This window comes from Cebidichthys violaceus, unplaced genomic scaffold (assembly GCF_023349555.1).
Source record: "Cebidichthys violaceus isolate CVI_PGR_0920_01 unplaced genomic scaffold, fCebVio1.0.p SCAF_3, whole genome shotgun sequence".
Lineage (NCBI taxonomy): Eukaryota > Metazoa > Chordata > Actinopteri > Perciformes > Stichaeidae > Cebidichthys > Cebidichthys violaceus.
The window spans coordinates 4832443-4843549 of NW_027176483.1; the positions used below are offsets into that span (position 1 = coordinate 4832443).

Consider the following 11107-nt stretch of genomic DNA (forward strand, 5'->3'; position numbering starts at 1 on the left):
GGCAATAAAAAAGCAATACAATAAATATATAGCATGTTATTGGATTGGTGGAGTCCAGACATATACTACATTGTATTGTTTAGTATTTACAGTTACACATATTTTACCAAGATCACTCACAATGTTAAAATCTAATTATGAACATACATTATGCAAATTTAGCAACGCTTAACACTTGCCATATTTTTTAAATACTTGTTTTCTAACAAAATTAAGGATCAAAGAAATAGACTAGTTTGTGTTAATCATGTAAACTGCAACTGCTCAAAAGATAATGTATTTTACTATTTTACATTACTGTTTAATGCTCCACAATCATGAACGTATACAAACACGCATACACATTTTAAATGAAAGTATTTTTTATTCAGCCATAAATAAAGTAATTGTAGCATAAAAAAGTTAAAAGTGGTAAAAGTATTCCCTATCAGCAATAACGGACCATATATACATTCAAACATGTAAAGAAACCCATGCTGAAGTTCATTATTATACAGCAGAAAGAGAGATCAACTAGCCTGCCCTGCTCATATTATCTAAAGGGCACAACTGTCTCCTTCAGGCACTTAACATTTTAATTCCATACATTTCAATGCATTAGAAATAAGGCAAAACCCAACTAAATTAAAATCATGTCAATAATCAGAACACAGAACAAAAGCATGTGACATATTCATGCCACTCTGCAATGTTCAGCAAAAGAAATACACATTAATGTTATAATGCTCATTTAATCAATCTGAAAAGAGCAAAGCTTACTTGAGCTGAGTTGTGGTCAGTTCAGCTAAATATACATTAAAAATCAATTATTGAATTGTGAAGCATTGGGTATTAGTATGGTTTTGTATGATTTGTGTTCTTTAGAAAATCGTACATCCTGAGATGATAACTTGGATCGATTGATGGAATTACGCTTTGCATTCAAACGCACAGCTTTTATTCATGTGACACCTCTTGTGCTCCGTCCGCATCAGATAGCTGTTAGAATCTATAAACTGGAATGTCATGTCATACTCACTGAACATTAGAGATGTCCACAAGAGAAAAGAAAAATGCTTCCTTAGAAAGCAAACACGATCAAAAGTAAATTCCTAGCCACTGTGTTACAACAATGGACACATTTTAGTTTCAAGTGTATATGTGACTCTGCCACTGGCAAATGAGATGGTAACCAACTGATGTAACTCTCTAAGTAGCAATCCTGATGCCGTCATACTGGAGGCAGTGTACTTAAGAGAAAGCTCAAAAAGCAGCAGATAAGCAGTTACAGGTCGGGTGACTCCTAAAGTCTGCACCGTGCCTGTTTTGTCACCTTGTCTGGTGAGGTATTGCGGAGGGAGTTGGAACAGGGCCGGAGCTCTGATTCCAACCCTCAAGCTCTCTAGCAGTGAGACTCCTTTTCATCAACGGGGAAGTAGCCGTCCTTAGACGGAGGCGACTTCTGATGGAGGCTGTCACCGTCGGCCTCAACGACGGCCAGCAGCTTCTCCCGTTCCTTCTTCGTCTTCGGTAAATCGAGGGAAGGTGTGGTCAAGATAACGAGGCGCTGTGAACGAAAAATGTATTCATTGGAAGAAAACTTGCTCTTTAGCTGCTAAATGCTTCACTGTGTTCAGCTAGTTACTAAATTTGTCTGCCATTTGTCGATGGGCGGGTAGTGTACGGTGGGTTTATCAGAGCTTTGAAAACAGCTACCTGCTGGATGCAAGGTCAATGAGTGTGATGAGACTGAATCAAACAGTAAGGTTGTGAAACCAAATCAATGAGCAGAAAGAAGACTTAACACTTTACTAGTGTTAAGTCTCTGAGTTTGTTAGATGAGAGCGATCTCTTTCACATAATCGTGTGATTCAGTGCTAATACAAACACAGTGATGAGAGCAGCTTTAACACAATTCATTTCCCAAGTTTCTGTCATCATGTGGACTGCTATTTTTTCATGTTTTGTTCTTCTGAAGCGACAGAAGCAGAGCCAGTCATTCATTAGCACTTTTAAAGTTATTTATTTAATTTTTTTTGGTAAAACTTACCTCTCTCAATGTTCCCGGGGTGTAGTACAGTTTCACTGCTATCCAGAGAGGAATACACAGCATGGAGGACAGGGCCAGGATCCAGCCTATCCCATTGCCCCACCATGGGTATACGTATTCATTGTTGTACTTCAGAGGTGAGTACTTGATCAAGGCAAAAGCAAAGGTTCCCTAAAACAGACAAAGATATTTCATGATTCTGTATTGATGGACGTTGCCTATACGACATACCTGATATTTGAAAAACAAGTAAATACTTAAAGTCAAAACTTGATAAAAACCTTTAACCTTAACCATAAAAAATTATCATTGTATTTTCACTGTTGGCCAGCAGAGGCTGCTCTTGTTTCAGGAGAGTACAGTGTGAAAGCGTACATGTTGACAATGAATGTGAGACCCACCAAGCATGTTGCAGGGGTGAAGTACAGCCAGCAGTATTTGAGGATTGGGCTGGGGCGGTAGCCAATCATGTCCTCTATGTTATCATAGAAACGGTCGGCACCTGTAATCAGGGAGAGATGAGGGAAAATGCAGTGGAAACATATCAATAATGTGTGTCAAGACTGTTGACAAAAGAAACATATTCATAATAGCATTGACTGACAGAAAGATGAGAACTGCTTTAATAGGCTAGTTTCATATTACTGACTTTATTGCCTAAATAAACCAACTAACTGAAATAACACTGAAAACACTCTTTGGCTGGAATGTGTTAATTCTTAGTGATTGGCTGAATGTAGGGGGCAGTGTGCACTGGGATGAATAGTGCCTTGTGAGAATAAAGCCTTTGTCTTAATAAATACCTCCTTCATGCCTTCTCAAATAGCCTGCCTAACAAAACTCACCATAAACCCAAGCGATGCAAACAGTCTCAAAAACAGCCACGAAGAGCAGGCACATCCCACTGGCTGCATAGTAGTCAAAGAGCTGGAAGATGTACATGCCGCCCTGTGGAGACAGACCTGGGTTTATAACCCTATAACTAGCAAAAGAAAACCTCCAGGCTGTCAAATTATGAGGAAAAACTCAAATTTGACATATTATTAAAGCCACTTATTCATTTTGTATACTTGAAGACAATTCTGCAGAGTATAATTAAGAGGTAGTAGCTCTTTATATTCCTATAGCTGATTGTTGGGTATCGTCAATATGAGTTCAAAGTTATGTTGAAAAAGGAGTGAAAAGATTTTGCACATAAAAACCAGGGGTGTAGATATCCTCCTTTGTGCAAGATTAAATGCTTATCCTGCACTCTTAATCTGTAAAAACATCATGAAGTGAGATCACTGAGACCAACCTCTGTCAGCATGATGAGCCCCAAGAGGAAGGACACCACAGCCACCACCAGGATGAAGAGCTCCCTGCGGTTTTTGCGCCGGAAGGTGGAGGGATACATGTCCACCATGGCTGTCACCAGGCTCTCCACACACACAAACTGATCAAAGAAAGAACTATGAGACATTTGCATATAAGAGTGTATGCATGATTGTTTGTGCATGTGTGCTGCTGAGCTATCCAAAAAACTAACAAGCAAACAAAACATTTTCAGCGGATCTGTTCACGTATACGCTTGATAAATAATTCATGGTGCTTTTTAAAAACTATGTGTATCAGTGTGATATTGAAATTTCTCTTTCTCTGTCATCTCTGTTGTGTGTATGTGTGTGTGTGTGTGTGTGTGTGTGTGTGTGTGTGTGTGTGTGTGTGTGTGTGTCTGGGGCATATGTTGGTCTCACTTGACTGTCCAGTCCCAGAAAGACAATCATGATGAAGAAGCAGCAGGCCCATAGAGGGGAGAGAGGCATCATGGACACAGCCCGAGGATAGGCTATGAAGGCCAAACCTGGACCTGAGTCGGATAGAGTTTAAATGTCATTTTCTCATCAAAGTTACCCTTATTGGTCACCCTCGCTCACGTGCATGCTGTAAAAACAATAACATTAAAACCATTGAGAGGCTGAAGGAAATCCATTAATTCAAGCGGGAGCTTTGCATACATCTGTTCTGACTCATATTAAGTTTTATAAAATAATTCAACCAAAGTAATTCAACAGAAATAGAAGAACATGTTTCAGGTAGTCTCTCCAAGGACAGCATACCTAACAACACTGTTAAAAAAAGAAAATATTTCTTCATGTGAAAGCAGGGTTACAAACAGTACACTTCTGGGAAAGCCTACAAAAAGGAGCAATTGTATTTTTTGGGGATTGTGAGAATGACAGCACTCAGATAAGAGTTTGAAAAAAATTGGAACCTCCCAACGTAAACAAGTGTCTGGAAACAGCTATGGACATATATAGTATGAAGTAAATTCATAAAATCAGTATGAAAGAAAACTTGTTGGAAAAAAAGATGGGCTTTCTTTAAATTAAGTTACGGTAATTGACTAACTACATATAAATATTCATGACATTAAAAGGATCATGTTCTATAATAACAGAACATGAACATGAATATCATGTTCATATGCAGCAGTTTGGCATCATTTAGAGAGCCTGGATCCTCTCTGAGCCTGTTTATGTCTGTCATCCATGGGATTTTCTCATCTGGTTTCCAGTCTATGTCTCCTAGCTCAGCCTATGGTTGGTCGATTTCAGTCAATGGACCCTCCTTAGAAGCGTCTGAGTCCTGGCTATTGAACAGACTCATCATGATTTTGAATGACAGAAATGTAAGCCAATAAGGGTTAAATCTGTGGCGCGTCGCCTGAAACGTGCGTAAAGTTGCTGAAAATCGAATCCTTTCCCCCACGGCGCCTTGTTAGACAGACCCTTGTTTCTACACGGGGACATTTCAGAGACGCACCGGAAATACGTAGAAATATTGTTGATGGAATTAAGCGGAGATTTACAGCAGAACAACAAAAAGGTAAGGAGCTTTGGATGATTTTGAAGGATATTGTGCATTGTGTTTCTGGTGTTTGTTTGATCACAGCCTTGTGAGGGTTTACTTGAGAGACATTCTGATGGTAGTTCTGGAATCTGTGTCGAATGCTCTTGCTTTTTGCTATCTCGGTTGTCTATGCTAACCGTTAGCTTTGTTATGCTAACTCTGAGAAGAGCGAGTTATGGCTAGAAATACGTGATATTGTGATAAATCTTTTATTTGCGTATAATAGTTGTGTAGAATGGTGTTTGGAGTTTGTAAAAATGTCTTCGATTGTTTGTTTTACCCAGATTTTTAATTTTTTTTGGAATATAAAATATTCATATTCATAAATTGTACACATGCATAAATGGACTTTTTTGACGGTAAATGCTACAGTGGACCCAAATTTGGGTCCGTCGGGCTGAATAGGATATGTATATTAATTAATATAATGGCAGGAAAAACCAACCAGATGCAGCCACTTCTGAGATGGGCACGTTCTGTTCGTAGGACATGAAGCCCAGGATGGAGAAGATGGCAAATCCTGCAAAAAAACTTGTAGCACTGTTCAGGAAACAAAGGGACAGGCAATCCCTAGAAATAACACAGAGAGGGGAATGTAATGATTAGGAACTGTGTGTTGAGAAAACCCAATATAGTCTGTACTTCAGATTTGATTCCTGTTCTATAAAGATAAAATGTCAACAATTATGGTAGCGTGAGGTTGAACAGGTTGCATTGTACTGTAATTTAAAACAGATTAGAAAGGTAGTGTTGTGCAGTTGATCCCAATGCCTAGTGCATCATCATGTCAGTCCTCACTTGTAGCAGTTGTTGTTGTATTTGTTGTAGCTTCCCAGGGCGGTGATGCAACCCTCGCAGATGGCATAGGAGAAGAAGATCTGAGTTCCAGCATCCATCCATACCTTAGGACAGAATAGGACCGATAATACCAGTTTACTATATAACCAGAATAATCATAGTATGGAGTTCAAACACAACCGTCGGCTAATTGTGACAACAATCAAAGTATAACCAGTTACCACATTGTTACCACATTTTCTATATCATTCTAGTCTGCATATTTACAACCGATTACCAATACAAAGAGATGTATGGCTAACACTCCTAGAAGACTTGGTTCACTCTGAAGTGTGGAAGATGTATCTCACCAGTCTGCGTATTGACAAGCAGCATTTCATTAGCAATATAAAAAGATATTCACCACCAAAATAATATTACATCAAATGTCTGAGACTGCCCTCCTCACACAGCCTCCCATGTACTCATAATGAAAAAGTTATCTCCACTTACACAATCTGACCCCTTTTTAAAAACAATCTAGCAATGTTAAGCCTGTTGTTGGGACCGGAGCTGTGGGCACCATCCGAACGGTCAAGACCAAGCTGGTGAGTGTCTTTGCTACCAGGTTCTCACCAGATCTTGACGCTGAAACTTTATCTGTGTATCTTAAGGAAAAACTAGGCTGTGAGGTCAACTGTCAAAAGATCGACACTGTCCACAGAAGATTCAGCTCATTTAAAGTATCTGCTGAATGCAATGAGTTTGATGAAATGTACATTCCGGAGCTCTGGCCAGAAGGGGCATTTGTCCGACGCTATTTTGAGCCCCGTAGGGCAGGAGTGATCGGGTCCAACCATGCACTTGCTGTGGGGGGAATAAGTGTGCCTGCTGGTGCTATGGGCACTCACTTGCCTTGCTAAATGTTTATCCGGGCTTTGTCGTGGCCTGTGTGTGGGCCAGAGCGTGGGGGATAAAGCTGGCCACATGGTTGTTGACAACCTTTTGGAGAATTGTGACATAGTATTATTTACAAGAGACATTCTTACTAAAGCAAGACTTGGAAAAACTGAACTCTTTCAATGATAACTTCCATGATGCTGGGGAGTCTACAACTGACCTCGGCAGGGGACTAGTCAGAGGAAGGATACCAGGGGGTGTGGCTATTTTCTGGAATAAGAAGCTTGACTCATTAATAAATGTGGTCAGGCTTGGTGTTGACTGGTGAATTGCAATACAGTTTAGTCATGATGACAAGGAATTCATTATCCTGAATGTCTATACACCCTATGAGCGCAATCACAATGAGGATGAATATCTAAATAGGCTTGCCTTCATCATTCAAGATAATACTTCTTCTAGTATATATGTCAACCAACAACACAAGCTCTGGACACAACACTACACAAAGGCAGGGATTCCCAAGGCACCGACTCCACCAGCCCAATTTATTTGGACAGGCTGACGAGGAATGAATGTTAAGTTTGCAGGTTTACTATTGTTTCCTCGCAGCCTCACCTGTCTTTTTCTATAAACTATCAGGACAGGAATTGAGAAGGCTAGCTGCATACAGGGCCCCAACTTTTCCTGAAGAGAATCATTGGTGTCATTAGCCTTGTAGCCTGAACCCAGAAGATATCAATTATTGCCTTTATCATGTAGGGGAGACAGTAGTGGAGGTGGGAGAGGGGCACGGCGCTTTACCTTCGCCAATTGTGTCAAAACTGGATTTAGAGTCAGTTGCGGGGGTGGGGCTGGAACTGTACGTCGAAGAGTGGGGCGAGGAGTGTGTTTGGTTCCAGCAATGACCAGCTCTTTCATGTGGTCAGTGAACTCCAGGTGGGGGGAGGATGGGGAGAGTGTGAGAGAGGAAAGAGACCTGGATGGAGTCTGGGGGGTGGAGGTAGGTGCTGGGGAGGGAGGTAAAGACTCCTCCTCTCGGAAGGGTGGGGAAAGTGGGAGATCAGAGGCGGTGCCTGATGATGAGGTTGGAGACTCCTCCTCTTGGCTCTCGTTAGGCGGGGGCATCCTTCCTGTAAGGTCTCTACGGCGATGCTGTGTGGTTATCTCTTGTTTAGATTCCTCTTGTCTCTGGTCCTTGGCAGTGGGAACAGACGGGTGACACAGGAAGAAAAATAGGTTAGAGGTAAACAGTTTTACCCCTGACTTGCTCAGGCAAACTCTATGTGCCTTAAAAAGATGCCTGCGCTCCCAACAAATGTAGAAATTGTTGATAAAATGTACTGAATGGTCAGTACATGCAGTTGACAGCCATTTGTTCAGTGCAAACAGCCTGATGAATCCTTCATCTCCTCCTCTGACTGGTGGAAGAGGGCCACTGATAAACACCTCAGCCTTGACAGAGCTGACTGTGTTTAACAGATCAATAAAGTCTCGCTTCAGAACTTCAGACTGTTGTTTCACAATATCACAGCTTCCTGTATGCACGATGATGTTTTTCACTGTGGGATGGTCAGCCATGATGTCCAGGATTTTGTCTCTCATGTTAGAGACCGTATCTTTCGGAAAGTATTTTGGTATTCTTGCTGCACATCGTTCTGACATCTTTTACAGCATAGTCATCAATAATCAGAGTCTCCGGGCCAGTCATTAGCTTTCCCTGTAGCTGCTTATCCAGGTCATCAGATGGAGATTTAGGATCCTGTGACAATGGAGCAAATCTGTTTTGAAGTTGTAGGCTTGGTTGTTGTGGTGTTTTTTTGCTGGTTTTACTTTTCTCAGCTGTCCTTGGCTTTGCAAGCTATTTATTGACAGTGTAACGTTTCTGATCAATCACATCCAGACAAGATGGAAACACACTTTCAAGCAATTAAATGCCAACTCAAATGCTGTGGAATATGTGCTAAATAAAAAGCTTTCAATGCCTAATCTGCCAAACTTGTGCACAACTAATCACCATCATTCCAATTTATACCAACATCCTCCACATATTCCTGATTTAACCAGCAACTTTTAGGTCACTGCTCAGCCTCAGCCTCCATATCTCCATCATCCTGCTGCCACTGTTTTGCTAGGTGAGCAGAAGTTATCGGTTAATTTCTCAATAAAATCGCAGAGATGGCATAAGCTTCAGGGAGCTAGGAGGATGTGTTGGTTTGGCATTCCTCAAAACACTTTTAGTAACTAGTTCTTAAAAATGTGCTGAAAATACCTGTCAATGTGAGTGAGTATTATCACCTCAGCACGTTTGTGTAATTAATCTGTAGGGCTGGATATCCCAGGCAACACTGTACCAGTTTTAATATTATTACAAATAATTAACAATATTGACATGCTGGTAGAGATGACATCATTGTGTCTTACAGTTGAGTCTGCATGTGTCGGTGTTTTTGTTTCTGTGAATGTTCGCGTCTGACAGCAAGTGCATTTGCAGCATACCTGTGGGTCAGACAGCCGTTGCAGGTCGGGGTAGAGGTAGTAGTGGATTCCAGTGGAAGCTCCTGGCAGGGTGACCCCTCGGATCAGCAGGATCACCAGCATAACGTAAGGGAAGGTGGCTGTGAAGTAAACCACCTGCAGGGGAATAGCAGCAATTTTTAATCAGAGATACATTTACAAGACTTATAACAATGAGACGTTCTTCCTTCTCCAATAGTGTTTAGGCTAAAACGTGAAATGTTATATCGTGTAAAATTGGTGACAATGTCTCAAAGGGTTCTGCACAATTTATGTACAGTATGTTTGGTGTTCTAGATTTTCAGTCGATGAGGTTTGAGGTTCAGGTGGCAATTTATGTGCATTGACACTTTTTGAGCTAGCTGCTCAGTTCATGCAAGTTTTATTCCATCTGCTACTGTAAACAATGCAACACTTCCTGCAAGTGTTGGGAAGGACCTAACCACACAGCGAGCACATATTGAAGGAAATCAGAGCAAAACAAGTGTTTTAAATAAGGAATGCTCCAGAAAACTATCTTCCAATATTCTCTTTTTATAGTGTTGAGTGAATATTTGTCTGTCATGAGTGGGGGAGAGGTGTCACCTTGCCAGTAGACTTGACGCCCTTCCAGATGCAGAAGTAGCAAATGACCCACGCAACGGCCAGACAGATAACCAGGTCCCCATTCAGAGAGCCAATGTGATCAATGCCTGAGGAAATTCTCAGCACTCTTCGCCTGGGGATCGCACACAAATAAGACAAACAAAATATTTTTATCTGGAAGCTAAGAGTCTATACAAAATTCAAAAGAGCTTGGAGCTAAACGTTTCAGAACCAGTAGCAAAAGTTGTATCCGGTCCAACAATCACACATTTTTTTAAATGGATGGAAAACAAGATTCAAGTTTTTTGAGCTTGTTGGCGCCTATAAGGCCATTTGAGGACAAGGCCAAACAAAAAGGCACTTACTCCCAGAACTCAATGACAGGAGAGGTGGTGTTCTCATGGCGATTGATGGAGCTATTCCCCCTCTGAAATGCCATACAAGAATCTTGAATGAAAGAAAAGACAGAAAGACATTCAATCCTGTGAAGAAATCCAAACTTTCTCTGAGGTATCCAAGTTACACACAGGCAAGTGAAACAATGCCACCACTGAGACGGAGAAGTGAAATGGTGCAGGAACATTCACCACCTTAAGATAAAATGCAACTGTAAATGAATGAAATGTTGAAAGGGAACACCCGAAAAAAATAATATTTGTAATTGTTTTAAAATAAACAAAACTAAAAGTCGATAGCCATAGTTGTTCAATGCAAACATGCAGATGTTTATAGCGTGTAACATATTTAGCATCTAAGTGCTTGGTGTTAACATTCTAACGTGCTATTTAGCACTTCACAAAGTTCTGCTGGAGTTAATGGGAGTAGTTTTCTTTCGGTATTTCATCATAAACCAGTAAAGTATTGGACAAATTAAAATCTAATAGTTGTCACGACATTTTACTCAAACTCCAAAATGTCAACTTCATAATGGCACAATAGGAAAAGACAAGGAATCCCCAAAGTCACAATGATTCATCCACTGTGGACCATGAATGTCTTTCACGGCAATTCAAATAGTTGAGATATTTTAGTCCAGCCAAATGTGTTGGACCGACTACTGTTGCCGTCCACGTGTAGCTAAAATGTTTTATTCAGATCTCCACAAGCATGACATGATGGAGACCTGGCTACACCTGGTTAATTAATACACACAAGAGTATAGATGTCTAGAAGAAGCACACATTGTTTTTTGGCATTTGGTCCTGTGGCTCACCTGTGTTCCAGGTGTTGTTGCAGGAGGCCCAGGGCAGATCCCAGGTGAAGCAGTTGGACAGATAGAAGATAGCCCAGGCCAACAAAACGATGTAGTAGATGTTAAACAGGCCAGCAATCACCTGGGTGGCATAACCCACTCCTGGAACAAAAACATCAAGTTTATGACTGAACTGTAAATGTTTTGGGGAAAAA

The 11107-nt window shown here is 40.9% G+C and overlaps 1 protein-coding gene across 1 annotated transcript; it reads right to left on the bottom strand.

Annotated features, from left to right (window-relative positions):
* Window positions 1-388: 388 nt before the first annotated feature.
* LOC137881313 (sodium- and chloride-dependent GABA transporter 2-like) lies at window positions 389-10986 on the bottom strand. The gene is made up of 12 exons (XM_068723205.1): window positions 10914-10986; window positions 10066-10147; window positions 9701-9833; window positions 9098-9232; window positions 5720-5823; window positions 5367-5491; window positions 3766-3878; window positions 3327-3464; window positions 2875-2977; window positions 2431-2531; window positions 2030-2200; window positions 389-1546 (listed from the first exon to the last, which is right to left on the bottom strand). Exons 2-12 carry the CDS (start codon window positions 10137-10139, stop codon window positions 1382-1384), a joined length of 1362 nt encoding a protein of 453 aa, XP_068579306.1. The 5' UTR covers window positions 10140-10147; window positions 10914-10986; the 3' UTR covers window positions 389-1381.
* Window positions 10987-11107: the final 121 nt, after the last annotated feature.

Excerpts from the sequence above, each read along its gene's own strand:
- LOC137881313 (XM_068723205.1), bottom strand. The coding sequence starts at position 10,139 with ATGGCATTTCAGAGGGGGAATAGCTCCATCAATCGCCATGAGAACACC. Across the intron at positions 3,879-5,366 it reads CTCAGAAGTGGCTGCATCTG|GTCCAGGTTTGGCCTTCATA; the intron begins GTTGGTTTTTCC and ends TATCCGACTCAG. Across the intron at positions 2,532-2,874 it reads TTGCATCGCTTGGGTTTATG|GTGCCGACCGTTTCTATGAT; the intron begins GTGAGTTTTGTT and ends CCCTGATTACAG.